Consider the following 16753-nt stretch of genomic DNA (forward strand, 5'->3'; position numbering starts at 1 on the left):
GTGTGATCGCATCTTTGAACCTTGGGCAATTCACATTTTACCACCACATAGTGACTGAATAATACCACATATAAGGGAATAATACTGCCACATCCTGACCAGACCACATATTACCACCACATAGTGACTGAATAATACCAAATGCAGGGATCAAATGCTGCTACACCATGACCAGATCACATATTACCACCACATAGTGACTGAATAATACCAAATGCAGGGATCAAATGCTGCTACACCATGACCAGATCACATATTACCACCACATAGTGACCGAATAACACCACATCCAAAAGAGAAATACCACCACATCATGACCAGATCAAATATTATTACCACATAGTGACCGAATTATATGAAATACAAGGGATAAATACTGCCGCACCGTGACCAGACCACATATTACCACTATATAGCGACTGAATAATACCACATATAAGGGACTAATACTGCCACACCGTGACCAGACCACATATTACCAACACATAGTGACTGAATAATACCTCATAGAAGGGCCAAATACCATCACACCATCATCAGACCACACAGTGACAGAATAATTCCACATACAAGGGACAAGTACCGCCATCAGACCACATATTACCCCCACATAGTGACTGAACAATACCACGCACAAATATTGCAGGACACAAACCGGAGTGGTGGTGATAATACATGAAGATGCCAGAAGGTGAGTATCAGACAGGGTACTTGTGCTTTAAGTATTTACTGTGGTTTTTTTGCAGCAAAATCTGCAGCATGTCAATTCTTTCATTGTTTTTCACCCAATCCAATACAATGGGGGGATAAAAAGCAAGTAAACAACACCCAAAAATGCAAGTAAAAATGAGGTAAAACAATCTGTATTTTAGATTGCGTTTTTCTTACCACAAAACACATTTTTGGTGTGGAAATGTCTGCAGCAAATACTTAAAGGGAACCTGTCACCCCCCAGGTGTTTTTAACTAAAAGAGCCACCTTGTGCAGCAGTAATGCTGCATTCTGACAAGGTGGCTCTTTTAGTTATTGGTGCTGTAAATGCCGAAATAATCAGTTTTGTAATTTGTCCTAAATACCTGTCTTCAGTCTTGGGAGGCAAGTCTTTCCCCCTGCTGCAGACGCCACACAGCCGTCACTCAAATCTTCTTGGCGCTGGGCGCCGCCTCCTTGGCGCTGTTTGGAAATGAGCCGGCGCCTGCGCTCTTTTCTCCTGCCTTGGGCAGGCGCAGTGAGCGCTGTCTGTCTGTGAATCCCAGCCCTGTAGCATGAATAAATAAGAAGACACTGCGGGGCTGGGATTCACAGGCAGGGTGTCCGCACAGGCGCAGGCAGGAGAAAAGAGGGCAGGTGCCGGCTCATTTCAAAACAGTGCTGAGGAGGCGGCGCCCGGCGCCAAGAAGATTTGTGTGACGGCTGTGCGGCGTGTGCAGCAGGGGGGAAAGACCTGCCTCCTTGACTGAAGAAAAGGTATTTAGGTCAAATTACAAAACCGATTATTTCGGCAGTTACAGCACCCAGAACTAAAAGAGCCACCTTGTCAGAATGCAGCATTACTGCTGCACAAGGTGGCTCTTTTTGGTTAAAAACGCCTGGGGGGGGGGGGGGGGGACAGGTTCCCTTTAATGTGTCCATATACCCATACACAGACTATTTCACACACACAAGTTCAGATATATAACATATATACACAAATGTACACATATAGGAATTGCAGTGCACAAACACACAGACACAAAGATGGCACATTTATTAGACATATACAACACATGCACTGTGCATATATTATACATGTGTACACTGTATAGAGGACTGGGCAGCATGTATACTCAATCTAATGCAATGGGGGGCACAGGACCATCACTAAGTACTCCATCTCCAGCCCTGTGCACAGCAGACTGCTCCCCTCCCCCCTTTTTGCCGACTACTAGCTGTGCTGGAGAGGTGGGAGGGGGAGGTAAAATGATTGTTGTGGGGCTAGTGAGAAGAAATAGTGCTGAACAGTGAAGAGGGGCTAGTATCCCCCATTCTGTTAGAACAAATCTGCGGACCAGCAGAGAGGAGGCTTTTTCATCCTGGAGGCAGCAAAAAACGTATCAACCAAATACCCTGTTTTTTCCATCTTTTTACTAGCAGTTGCTTATTACTGTGATTTTTTTTTACAACAGTGTTTTTGGTCTTACTGTGCTCTTTTGTGTCTTCAAGTTTCTTGGTGGTGTGTGAACATGTTCCTACAGACTTGTTCATTGTGCAAGTAGCCCATGTGTTTCAATTTCCATAATTGTTGTCTTGTGTCTATAAGACTGGGGAGGTATCCACCACTCCTCTTGGGCTATCTGCACAAAAGCTGTTCCATTCAGCGTGTCCACATGGACATACCCTCTCTGAACCCTGCTTATACAGGTAATATACAGATGATCAGGTTTTAAATACATCAGATAGGGATTATATACATTAGATAGGACTGCTCTATATGGGTATACCTTGACGTTTGGTGGAGTAGCTTAGTATACATTTTTTTGCAAAAAAAACGTATCAACCAAATACCCTGTTTTTCCATCTTTTTACTAGCAGTTGCTTATGATTGTGATTTTTTTTTTTACAAGTGTTTTTGGTCTTACTGTGCTCTTTTGGGTCTTCAACTGTCTGAAAATTGCAGAAGCCGCAGCAGAGCAGTGAGTGCCGCACAAGATCAGTGAGTGCAGCAGCAGAGCAGAGCAGTGAGTGCACCAGCAGAGCAGTGTGTACAGCAGAGCAGAGAAGTGGGTGCACCAGCAGAGTAGTGAGTGCAGCAGCAGAGCAATTAGTGCAGCAGCAGAGCACTGAGTGCAGCACCTGCAGCAGAGCAGTGAGTGCAGCAGAGCAGTTTGTGCAGCAGCAGAGCAGTGAGTGCAGGAGCAGAAAAGTGAGTGCAGCAACCAGAACAGAGAAATGAGTGCAGCAGCAGAGCAGTGAATGCAGCAGCTGCAGAAGAGTAGTGAGTGCAGCAGCTGCAGCAGAGCAGTGAGTGCAGCAGCTGCAGAAGAGCAGTGAGTGCAGCAGCAGCACAGTGAGTGCAGCAGTGCGGCCCTCGTGGCTCTTGTGTAGTTCCTCTACTGCATGGAGCACAGGCATGTGCAGGAGCGGCTATATCTATATGTTGTGCTCCCAGGCGCAGGAGAGGAGTCAGAAAAGGCAGCACTGCTGTGTCAGGTTGCTCTGGAAGAAGGCACTCTAGGAGGTTCGGGGCTTTTGATCTGGGACTCAATTTCTGAATATAAATGCCTAGTGACACCCCAGCCCTGGGGCCCAGTGAGCAGAAGCAAAGAGGGGCTGCCCAGCTGGGTGAGACACGCTGCCAGCACATCTCACCCAGTCCAGGCCCCCCTTTTTGCTTATGCTCACCAGGCCCCATACACCCATAAGGGTAGTAATGCCCTGATGGCGGCCCTATGCAGGGTCCTTTAGGGTAGATATTGGCTTTTAGGATTGCTACATCCAGTAGGTGGCGCTAGAGTTCCTGTCCTCTTCCTTTTTGAAGAGGGTTATTGGTCTGTGAATATCGTGCCCAACCCCCTCATAACCTGCACTAGGCATTGCATAGTGCAATGGTTTTACTAGCGCTGCCCATTTGAAGGGATGTTCCCATATTGGACATTTATGGGATATTCAAATGATGTAATATAAATGTGGCCGGCAGTAGAAGCTCTGACTTATCCTTTATGATCTGTATGATCTGATAGCCATGCTGTGTACCTGAGATCTCTGGGTCTGAAGTGCAGATGATGGCTCTTCTCCTTGGCTAAGTTTACCTAAACGACTATTCATAAATCTTGGACCTGTGAAGGACTTGTTGCTGGGTTTACCGTCTGCTTCATGGTCTGAAAAAATTATGTCGATTTCACAAATAGTTATATACATATAACATATCTACAGCTCTGGCAAAAATTAAGAGACCACCACATCAAAACCCTGTCATGGGCAGCCAATCTCCGGACCTGACCCCCATTGAAAACCTCTGGAATATAATCAAGAGGATGATGGACAGTGACAAGCCATCAAACAAAGAAGAACTGCTTATATTTTTGCACCAGAAGCAGTGTGAAAGACTGGTGGAAAGCATGCCAAGACGCATGAAAGCTGTGATTAAAAATTATGGTTATTCCACAAAATATTGATTTCTGAACTTTTCCAGAGTTAAAACATTAGTATTGTTGTTTGTAAATGATTATGAACTTGTTTTCTTTGCATTATATGAGGTTTGAAAGAACTGTTTTATTTTTGTTTTTTTAATTTTGACCATTTTTCCTTGTCAGAAAAAAATACAAAATTTATTGCTTGGAAATTCAGAGACATGTTGTCAGAAGTTTATAGAATAAAAGAAAAATTTACATTTTACTCAAAAATATACCAATAAAAAGAAAAATCAGACAAACTGAACATTTTACAGTGGTCTCTTAATTTTTTCCAGAGCAGTATATATGTTTTATCTATGTATACATATTTATATATTTATCTGTATCCATACCCCTCGCTCCCTGTATCTATATATACAGCAAGTGAAATAAGTATTGAACACATTACCAATTTTCTAAGTACCGTAAATATATTTCTAAAGGTGCTACTGACATGAAATTCTCACCAGATGTCGGTAATAACCCATCGAAACCACACAGGCAAATAAATCACATTATAGATGTCCATAAATTAAGTTATCTACTATATAATTGTCTAAGGGTCACTTCCGTCTTTCTGTCTGTCTGTCACAGATATTCATTGGTTGCGGCCTCTGTCTGTCATGGAATCCAAGTCGCTGATTGGTCTCGCCAGCTGCCTGTCATGGCTGCCGCGACCAATCGGCGACGGCCACAGTCCAATTAGTCCCTCCCTACTCCCCTGCAGTCAGTGCCCGGCGCCTGCTCCATACTCCCCGCAGTCACCGCTCACACAGGGTTAATGCCGGCGGTAACGGACCGAGTTATGCCGCGGGTAACGCACTCCGTTACCGCCGCTATTAACCCTGTGTGACCAAGTTTTTACTATTGATGCTGCCTATGCAGTGTCAATAGTAAAAGGATCTAATGTTAAAAATAATTAAAAAAAATAAAAAATCATTATATACTCACCGTCCGCCGCCTTTTACGCTCCTCGCGACGCTCCAGTAACCGCTCCATGCAAGCGGCAGCTTCCGGTGGCAAGGATGGTCTGCGACAAGGACCTGCCATGACGTCACGGTCATGAGACCGTGACCTCATCACAGGTCCTGCGCGAGAAGGACCTGCCATGATGTCACGGTCATGTGACCGCGACGTCATCACGGGTCCTGCGCTACCAACCCTGGGACCGGAAGCTGCCGAGTGCACCGCACACTGGCGACATGACTACAAGGGGCCTTCGGAGGGTGAGTATATGTTTTTTTTTTTTTTTTAACCTGTGACATACGTGGCTGGGCAATATACTATGTGACTGGCCAATATACTACGTGGCTGGGAAATATATACCACGTGGCTCTGTGCTATATACTACGTGGCTCTGTGCTGTATACTACGTCACTGGGCAATATACTACGTAACCGGGCAATATACTACGTGGCTGGGCAATATACTACGTCGCTGGGCAATATATTACGTGACTAGGCAATATACTACGTGGCTGGGCAATATACTACGTGGCTGGGCAATATACTACGTGGCTGGGCAATATACTACGTGGCTGGGCAATATGCTACGTGGTTGGGCAATATACTACGTGGCTGGGCAATATACTACATGGCTGGGCAATATACTACGTGGCTGGGCAATATACTACGTGGGCTGTGCAATATACTACGTGGCTGGGCAACCTACTACGTGGCTGGGCAATATACTACGTGGACATGCATATTCTAGAATACCTGATGCGTTAGAATCGGGCCACCATCTAGTGTGTAATAATGAGAAACGAAATAGGAAAAAAAGTATGGAACACGTTTACTGAAATATATTTAACCCCTTTACCCCCAAGGGTGGTTTGCATGTTAATGACCGGGCCAATTACTATAACTCTGGAACGCTTCAACGGATCCCAGTGATTCTGACATTGTTTTCTCGTGACATATTGTACTTCATGACAATGGTAAAAATTCTTTGATAGTACCTGCGTTTATTTGTGAAAAAAACTGAAATTTGGCGAAAATTATGAAAATTTCGCAATTTTCCAACTTTGAATTTTTATGCAATTAAATCACAGAGATATGTCACACAAAATACTTAATAAGTAACATTTCCCACATGTCTACTTTACATCAGCACAATTTTGGAACCAAAATTGTTTTTTGTTAGGGAGTTATAAGGGTTAAAAGTTGACCAGCAATTTCTCATTTCTACAACACCATTTTTTTTAGGGACCACATCTCATTTGAAGTCATTTTGAGGGGTCTATATGATAGAAAATACCCAAGTGTGACACCATTCTAAAAACTACACCCCTCAAGGTGCTCAAAACCATATTCAAGAAGTTTATTAACCCTTCTGGTGCTTCACAGGAATTTTTTGAATGTTTAAATAAAAATGAACATTTACCTTTTTTTCACAAAAAATTTAATTCAGCTCCAATTTGTTTAATTTTACCAAGGGTAACAGGAGAAAATAGACCCCAAACATTGTTGTACAATTTGTCCTGAGCACGACAATACCCCACATGTGGGGGTAAACCACTGTTTGGGCGCATGGCAGAGCTCGGAAGCGAAGGAGCGCCATTTGACTTTTCAATGCAAAATTGACTGGAATTGAGATGGGACGCCATGTTTCGTTTGGAGAGCCCCTGATGTGCCTAAACATTGAAACCCCCCACAAGTGACACCATTTTGGAAAGTAGACCCCTTAAGGAACTTATCTAGATGTGTGGTGAGCACTTTGACCCACCAAGTGCTTCACAGAAGTTTATAATGTAGAACCGTAAAAATAAAAAATCATATTTTTTCACAAAAATTAACTTTCCGCCCCCAATTTTTTATTTTCCCAAGGGTAAGAGAAGAAATTGGACCCCAAAAGTTGTTGTACAATTTGTTCTGAGTACGCTGATACCCCATATGTGGGGGTAAACCACTGTTTGGGCGGATGGGAGAGCTCGGAAGGGAAGGAGCGCCGTTTGACTTTTCAATGCAAAATTGACAGGAATTGAGATGGGACGCCATGTTGCGTTTGGAGAGCCACTGATGTGCCTAAACATTGAAACCCCCCACAAGTGACACCATTTTGGAAAGTAGACCCCCTAAGGAACTTATCTAGAGGTGTGGTGAGCACTTTGACCCACCAAGTGCTTCACAGAAGTTTATAATGCAGAGCCGTAAAAATAAAACAAAAAATTTTTCCCACGAAAATTATTTTTTTAGCCCCCAGTTTTGTATTTTCCCGAGGGTAACAGGAGAAAGTGGACCCCAAAATTTGTTGCCCAATTTGTCCTGAGTGCGATGATACACCATATGTGGGGGGAACCACTGTTTGGGCGCATGGGAGGGTTCGGAAGGGAAGGAGTGCCATTTGAATGCAGACTTAGATGGAATGGTCTGCAGGTGTCACATTGCGTTTGCAGAGCCCCTAATGTACCTAAACAGTAGAAACCCCCCACAAGTGAAGCACTGTTTTACTTTTTCAACGCAGAATTGGCTGGAATTGAGATCGGACGCCATGTCGCGTTTGGAGAGCCCCTGATGTGCCTAAACAGTGGAAACCCCCCAATTATAACTGAAACCCTAATCCAAACACACCCCTAACCCTAATCCCAACAGTAACCTTAACCACACCTCTAACCCTGACACACACCTAACCCTAATCCCAACCCTATTCCCAACTGTAAATGTAATCTAAACCCTAACCGTAACTTTAGCCCCAACCCTAACTGTAGCCTTAACCCTAGCCCCAACCCTAACTTTAGCCCCAACCCAAACTGTAGCCCTAACCCTAGCCCTAACCATAGCCCTAACCCTAACTTTAGCCCCAACCCTAACTGTAGCCTTAACCCTAGCCCTAACCCTAGCCCTAACCCTAGCCCTAACTCTAGCCCTAGCCCTAACCCTAGCCCTAACCCTAGCCCTAGCCCAAACCCTAACCCTAACCCTAGCCCTAATGGAAAAATGGAAATAAATACATTTTTTTAAATTTTTCCCTAACTAAGGGGGTGATGAAGGGGGGTTTGATTTACTTTTATAGCAGGTTTTTTTAGCGGATTTTAATGATTGGCAGCCGTCACACACTGAAAGACGCTATTTATTGCAAAAAATATTTTTTGCGTTACCACATTTTGAGAGCTATAATTTTTCCATATTTTGGTTCACAGAGTCATGTTCGGTCTTGTTTTTTGCGGGACGAGTTGACGTTTTTATTGGTAACATTTTCGGGCACGTTACATTTTTTGATCGCTTTTTATTCCGATTTTTGCGAGGCAGAATGACCAAAAACCAGCTATTCATTTATTTCTTTTGGGGGAGGCGTTTATACCGTTCCGCGTTTGGTAAAATTGATAAATCAGTTTTATTCTTCGGGTCAGTACGATTACAGCGACACCTCATTTATATCATTTTTTTATGTTTTGGCACTTTTATACGATAAAAACTATTTTATAGAAAAAATAATTATTTTTGCATCGCTTTATTCTCAGGACTATAACTTTTTTATTTTTTTGCTGATGTTGCTGTATCGTGGCTCATTTTTTGCGGGACAAGATGACGTTTTCAGCGGTATCATGGTTATTTATATCTGTCTTTTTGATCGCGTGTTATTCCACTTTTTGTTCTGCGGTATGATAATAAAGCGTTGTTTTTTGCCTCGTTTTTTTTTTTTTCTTTCGGTGTTTACTGAAGGGGTTAACTAGTGGGCCAGTTTTATAGGTCGGGCCGTTACGGACGCGGCGATACTAAATATGTGTACTTTTATTGTTTTTTTTTTATTTAGATAAAGAAATGTATTTAGGGGAATAATATATATATATTTTTTTTTCATTATTTAGGAATATTTTTTTTTATTTTTTTTACACATTTTGAAATTTCTTTTTTTACTTTTTTACATTGTCCCAGGGGGGGACATCACAGATCAGTGATCTGACAGTGTGCATAGCACACTGTCAGATCACTGATCTGACATGCAGCGCTGCAGCCTTCACAGTGCCTGCTCTGAGCAGGCTCTGTGAAGCCACCTCCCTCCCTGCAGGACCCGGATCCGCGGCCATCTTGGATCCGGGGCTGGAGGAAGCAGGGAGGGAGGTAAGACCCTCGCAGCAACGCGATCACATCGCGTTGCTGCGGGGGGCTCAGGGAAGCCCGCAGGGAGCCCCCTCCCTGCGGGAAGCTTCCCTATACCGCCGGCACATCGCGATCATCTTTGATCGCGGTGTGCCAGGGGTTAATGTGCCGGGGGCGGTCCGTGACCGCTCCTGGCACATAGTGCCGGATGTCAGCTGTGATAAACAGCTGACACCCACCTCGACGGGATAGTACGTCCCATGTCAGAAAGGGGTTAATTCTTCGTACAAAACCCTTTGTTGGTGATGACGGTTTCAAGATGCCTCCTGTATGGAGAAACTAGTCGCATGCATTGCTCAGGTGTGATTTTGGCTTATTCTTCCACACAAACATTTTTCAAATCCTGAGTGTTCCGTGGACTCCATATGTGAACTCTGAGCTCAGTTTCTTCCATAAATGTTCTGTTGTATTCAGGTCAGGTGATTGGCTAGGTCATTGTACCAGCTTTATTCTCTTTCTCTGAAACCAATTCAGAGTTTCCTTGGCTGTGAGTTTGGGATCGGATCATTGTCTTGCTGAAATGTTCACCCTTGGTTCATCTTCATTATCCTGGTAGATGGCAGCAATTTTGTTTTCAAGAATGCCTTGGAACATTTGTCTATTCATCCTTCCCTTAATATTAATAAAATTGCCAGCGTCGTATGCTGAAAAACAGGCCTACACCATGATGTTCCCACCTCCAAATTTCACTGTTGGCATGGTATTTTTGGGGTTGTATGCAGTGCCTTTTGGCCTCCAAACATGATGTCTATTATGACATCCATAGAGTTCAATTTTGGTCTCATCTGACCAGACTATATTCTCCCAGTATTTTACAGACTTGTCTAAATGTTAAGGAGCAAACATTAAGCGTGCTTGAATATGCTTGTTGGTTAGCAGTGGGGTCTTGCGTGGTGAGCGTCTATACAGACTACGGAGGTTGAGTGCATTACTTGTAGTTTTCTTTGAAGCAATTGTACCTGCTAATTCCAGGTCCGTCTGTAGCTCTCCATAGGTGGTCCTTGGCTCTTGTACAACTCTTCTGACAATTCTTTTCATTTCTCTATCTGGAATCTTGCGGAGAGCACCTGGTCGTGGCCGGTTTATTGTAAAAAGATGTTTTTCCACTTCCATATTATCATCCCAACAGTGCTCACAGGAACCTTCAGTAGTTTAGAAATTCTTCTGTAACCAAAGCCATCAGTATGTTTTGAAACAATAAGGTTGCAAAGGTCTTGAGACAGCTCACTAGTTTTACCCATCATGAGATGTTCTTGTGTGGCACCTTGGTAATGAGACACCTTTTCATGGGCCATCAGTTGAACCAGCTAATATTATTTTTCACTAAGTGGCAGGATTGCTTTCTAATTACTGATAGATTCAACAGTTGTCCTAACTTTCTATGGCTTTTTATACATCTGTTTTTTCATGTGTTCAATACTTTTTCCCTGTGTAATTTCTTATGAAAGTAATAAAACTGCACATGTTTGGACCGATTAGGACATAAAAAGGAAGTGATGATTCACCCCAGGATCATGATCCCAGGTCTAAAGCTGCCTAACAGCATTTATTTCCCCACTAGCAGATATATAGCAGATGGTATTGAACGCTGTGTTTGCAGCACTCAACTAACTCTTTACATGTCACAGCCAATAATAATAATACTCCCTCTGACATGCCATTGAATCCCCGCAGGGCGATTGTGGGGTACTTATGATTGCTATGGCAACCAGGGGACTAAGAATGGCCCCAGGTCTGCCATTGATCAGAGCCTAATAGGCCGTGCCAAAGGCATGGTGTATCAGGCTGCCTGTCAGTATAACTGACGGACTTGATAATAGTGAAAGATCAAATGATCACATGTTCAAGTCCAAAATATACAAAACACAGCATATGATTTGATTATCTTCATTTTTCTTTATAAAATTTTCATTAATATACATTCAACATTTGAAAACGTATTTGCCATAATCACCACTGTGAAAAGTATCCAAACTGCACTGCGGGCATCCAGCTTCAAAGTTGCAGCAAGGACAAAGGCGTGGACAATCCAGGGTCATTGGATAAATGAGCGATCTTTCCTGGAGCAGCAGCTAAGCAGAGACACTGTCAGATTATGTACAAGGAGCACACCTGCGGCGTCGTTTCACATGAAGTAAGGCTTGAGAAAGGGGGAGGTCCCCGAATTGTTCCCAGAGATGTGCAATTGGGTTTCATATTCCTCATCATAGAAACAGACTGTGCTTCAGGGCGGCCTGTCGGCGGAGCTGTGGGAATGGCTGTGGGTGGCCTGTGGTCGGAGCGGTGGTGGCCTGTGGGCAGGTCTTTCCATGGTTTCTCTGGCTTAGAGCAGGAAGATAAGACTCTTCCCACAGTCCCGCTTTGGAGCATGGGCACATCATTAACCGAAAACTTCTAGCACTGATTACAAAAGAACCACAAGGTGCATTTCATCACCCCAGGTATCATTGTAATCAGTATAATGGCGCTGGCCTGACACTGTCTGTAGGTTTCTGTGCACCATCCTGCTGACAGGTTTGCTTTAACCCCTTCAAGACCTTGCCCTTTTCCGTTTTTGCGTTCTCGTTTTTCGCTCCCCTCCTTCCCAGAGCCATAACTTTTTTATTTTTCCATCAATATGGCCATGTGACAGCTTGTTTTTTTGTGGGACAAGTTGCACTTTTGAACGGCATCATTGGTTTTAGCATGTCGTGTACTAGAAAAAGGGAAAAAAATTCCAAGCGCGGTGAAATTGCAAAAAAAAAGTGCAATCCCACACTTGTTTTTTGTTTGGCTTTTTTTGCTAGAACTGACCTGACATTATTGTTCTCCAGGTCATTACGAGTTCATAGACACCAAACATGTCTAGATTACGTTTTATCTAAGTGGTGAAAAGTTTTTTCAAACTTTGTTAAAAATTGTGCAATTTTCCGATACCCGTAGCGTCTCCATTTTTCGTGATCTTGGGTTGGGTGAGAGCTTATTTTTTGTGTGCCGAGCTGACGTTTTTAATGATACCATTTTGGTGCAGATACGTTCTTTTGATCCCCGTTATTGCATTTTAATGCAATGTCGCGGCAACCAAAAAAATGTAATTCTGATGTTTCAAATTTTTTCTCTCACTACGCTGTTTAGCAATCAGGTTAATCCTTTTTTTTCATTGATACATCGGGCGATTCTGAACGCAGCGATACCAAATATGTGTAGGTTTGATTTTTCTTTTATTGTTTTATTTTGAATGGGGCGAAAGGGGGGTGTTTTAAACTTTTATATTTTTTTATTTTTTTCAAGTTTTTTTTATCTTTTTTTTTTTTTACTTTTGACATGCTTCAATAGCCTCCATGGAAGGCTTGAAGCTGGCACAACTGGATCAGCACAGCTACATAGCAGCGATCATCAGATCGTTGCTATGCAGCTGAATTGCAGGCTTGCTATGCTATGACCACAGTGTGGCGCTCACAGCAGGCCGGCATCAGCAACCATAGAGGTCTCAAGGACCTCTATGGTTACTATCCTGATGCATCGCTGACACCCGATCATCTGACGGGGTCGGCGATGCGGGCATTTTTGGCCGCGCGGCTGGAAGCGCCGGTTAAATGCCGCTGTCAGCATTTGACAGTAGCATTTAACTAGTTAATAGCGGCGGGTGAATCGCAATTTCACCCGCCGCTATTGCAGGCACATGTCAGCTGTTCAAAACAGCTGACATGTCCCGGCTTTGATGCGGGCTCACCGAGTCGGGAAGGGGTTAAGTTAATTTTTGTGGCATAGAAGGACTTTGCATTATTTAGCAGCTCTGATAATTTTTCATAGTAATCTAGGGAGTTAATGCAGATTGCAATGATAAAAACCGAAGCAGCAAACTTTGTGAAAACCTTAATTTGTTTCAGTCTTAATACTTTTTGGCAACGACTGTATAAACATATACAAATATCTACTATATAATCGTCTAATTCTGTCTGTTTGTCTGTAATGGAAATCCTGCGTCGCTGATTGGTCGCCACATAGTTCACTCACTTTTACTGAACAAGTTCTGTCAGTCACAGTGCCACAGTGCCACGTAGTTCAGACATGTTTACTGAACACGTTCTGTCAGTCACAGTGCCACGCAGTTCAGTGATGTTTACTGGACATGTTCGGTCTGTCACAGTGCCATGTAGTTCAGTCATGTTTACTGGACAAGTTCTGTCAGTCACTGTGCCACGTAGTTCAGTCACGTTTACTGAAGAATTTCTGTCTGTCACAGTGCCCCGTAGTTCAGTCACGTTTACTGAACAGGTTCTGTCTGTCACGGTGCCCCGTAGTTCAGTCACGTTTACTGAACAGGTTCTGTCTGTCACAGTGCCCCGTAGCTCAGTCACGTTTACTGAACAGGTTCTGTCAATCACAGTGCCACGTAGTTCAGACACGTTTAATGAACATGTTTTGTCAGTCACAGTGCCACGTAGTTTAGACACGTTTACTGAATAAGTTCTGTCAGTCACAGTGCCACGTAGTTCAGACACGTTTACTGAACACGTTTTGTCAGTCACAGTGCCACGTAGTTTAGACACGTTTACTGAACATGTTCTGTCAGTCACAGCGCCACGTAGTAAAGTCACGTTTACTGAACACGTTCTGTCAGTCACAGTGCGACATAGTTCACTCACGTTTACTGAACACGTTCAGTCAGTCAATGTGGTGTACAAAAATATTTTGGGTTGATATTGTTAACAAATATTAGTGTTGATGTACTTCTTTCGTCCAATGATTTATTTAAATACAGTTAATCATGTAATGGTTTATATATTTTGATGATCTGTTTAATAATTACGTTCAGTTGTATTAAGATCTATGAGCAATAAAATGTAATGATAATGTAAAATCCTGTGTATTCATTGCATTACTCTTAAATCTTCATAAATAAACTACATACATATTCCAGGATACCCGATGCCTTAGAACCGGACCACCATCTAGTATGATATATTGCTGCTCTTGTAATAAATTGTACCTTCGTTAATTTTTGTAGTTTCATCCCAGGCTGATGATCTCTGTAATTTGATATCTATCTTCTTCGGCTTTGTAGGAGAAATGATTTTATCCTTAAATATAGAGAATGTACAAGCATATAATATTAAAGTGCTGCGGTATGTGTCGGCGCTAAATAAATAAAATTAATTATTATTATTATTAAATATTCTTTTATTGTATCCTGTAATGGAATTGTTTATCTACTGTATGTTGATTGTCATAAATAACTAAAGTAGGGAACTTTAAATGTGACTCCTTGTATTCTAAGAAGACTCTAAACAAGTTCCCTAGACCAGCTGAATGTTGCATAGTGAACACAGAAGATCATGGGTGACATTTGCTAAGAAATTACAATTCAATTATCATGGGTGACTCAGCCGTGGACACTAGTTATTTGGCAATCTGTGAAGTCATATTTCACTTATGCTCCATTACATACAAAGGTCCATACAGCGAGATCAACTGTTGTCAGATGCAAGAAAATTTTTTACAACTTTACATCTAATACCTTACCAATTTAGCTAGTTGTGAAGACTCAGTATTTCTTCTTAATTATGACAGACATAAATTCAGCAGGCCCAAAATCATAAACTGTTGTCTGAAGTATTGACTCTTTTTGTAGGATGAATATTTACCTCTAATATTGGCTCCTACAGTTTATTTTCTGTAAATCTTTGCAAAACAGTAATGCATGGTTACCGAACAATATTGTTTGCTGAAATGTTGATTACATGAATTGTCCTTGCCAGCCAATTTGTTGGCATTCAAAACAGAGGAGGAAAAACTATGCAAATATGTTACATAATTGAACAATGTAGGCTGGTCTCATTCACATCGCTCTCTCACCTCTGGATGCTGATTGAAGGACAGTTGTGAACTATATAAAGAGACTTTTTCTTCTGGTCCAAGTGACTCTGCAGGATGTCAGCTTAGGGGACCACGGCCCCAGCTGGAAGAACACAGGACTGCTTCATTGACCATCGTCGAAACTCCAGAGACGTCTTAAAGAATCCAGGTTGGGACAATCGGATCACCTGGCCACATACCTCACGGCTCTCGTTAGCATCCTAAACTTGTCGTTACCCCGTCCCTGTGGGGGCCCGCTAAAAGCTGGAAGTCACTTGGGGTATTTGGCCCTGGAAGCAGCTCTAATCCCGGCGAGTCAGTGGAAAGGTGAGACTCAGAAATTTGCACCATATTGGGTATTTGTTGGGACTGTTCTACATCCTATTGTGTGTTGGTGGTTCAATAAATTAGTCACACAATGATTAAGACCTCACAGTTGAAACGCGTTGGTCATTAGTCCCTCCTGATTCCTCAGAGTGCTTTTGATATACCCTTTTAATGCATTATAAATAAATGTGAAGTTTTATTTTTAACTCGCTGGAGAAATCATTTTCTAAATTGCTGAGCTGTCGATTTGTTTATTGACAGCTCGACTAGCCAATCTGTGACTGAAAGGCGTCGACTGTCTCAGGTGTTCACTATCAAGGGTAACTGCATGCCTACTTAACTGAGCAGCTTCTGCCAGACGTACATTTATCTTGTGAGGTTTGTGCATTGTGCTCCCTGTGCCTCGCGTTCTGTTTGCTTGATTTGTTGCCTGACTTTGGACTTCTTTCTGACCATCCGCTTGTTTAACCCCTTCAGTTCTGATCTGTTACCCTTCCTTCTGTTTATGACGTACCCTCCTGACTTCTGACCTTGGACTCCTTGAACACTCTGGCTCACAGCTTAGCCGTGAGAAGTGACTAGCGTCACGTTACATCTGAGCCCTACTTTTTTCTTTCTCGTCAGTATGGATCCTGTTCACACGCTTTGTGACCAGGTGACGAATTTGATGCAGATGACTCAGGATCTGGCAAAGGATTGCCAGAGTCTGGAGTCATTGCAATATCAGTTGCAGGGTCAGATAATTAACTTGATAAAGACCTTCCATAGCCCCCACTGCCGGCAGTGGCTGTGACATCAGTAGCTTCTGATGTACAGTTGGTCTCTCCCGAACCGGTCATATCCCTCTCTTATAAATTTTCGGGAGAGAGAGACAAGTTTAGGGTATTCAGGGAGTGCTGTAAGTTATTTTTTACCCTGCGCCCCCAGTCAGAGGAGGAGTTCCAGCGGGTGGGAATAATCATGTCCCTACTGCGAGGAGGTCCTCAGACCTGGGCATTTTCTTTGTCCCCACAAGCCCCTGAACGGTTTTCCGTTGATGCCTTTTTTGACAGTTTAGGTCTGATCTATGACAAACTCGACAGAATCCAGGTGGCTGAAGCTAAGATCATGAACCTGGCACAGGGGTGTCGCACAGCTGAAGACTACTGTACTGAGTACCGGCAGTGGTCCACTGAAGTTCTATGGAAAGATGCTGCTCTCAGATGCCAGTTCCAAAGAGATCTTTCCGAGACACTCAAGGATGCTCTGGTCCTTCATGACGCCCCTTGTTCTCTCATGGAGGCCATGACTCAGGCCATACGAATGGACCGCAGAATCCGTGAGAGACATGGTGAA

At 43.0% G+C, this 16753-nt stretch overlaps 1 protein-coding gene across 1 annotated transcript in view; it reads right to left on the minus strand.

The window, feature by feature from the left end:
• LOC138644939 (double zinc ribbon and ankyrin repeat-containing protein 1-like) overlaps nucleotides 1–16753 on the minus strand; it is a 161141-nt gene that overhangs the window by 91716 nt on the left and 52672 nt on the right. Inside the window, exons 6-7 of the mRNA XM_069733874.1 lie at nucleotides 14226–14316; nucleotides 3733–3857 (exon numbers count right to left, since the gene is read on the minus strand). Of these exons, the coding sequence (XP_069589975.1) occupies nucleotides 3733–3857; nucleotides 14226–14316 (216 nt within the window). The remainder of the gene's footprint in view (nucleotides 1–3732; nucleotides 3858–14225; nucleotides 14317–16753) is intronic.

This window comes from Ranitomeya imitator, chromosome 7 (genome assembly GCF_032444005.1).
Source record: "Ranitomeya imitator isolate aRanImi1 chromosome 7, aRanImi1.pri, whole genome shotgun sequence".
Taxonomy (NCBI): domain Eukaryota; kingdom Metazoa; phylum Chordata; class Amphibia; order Anura; family Dendrobatidae; genus Ranitomeya; species Ranitomeya imitator.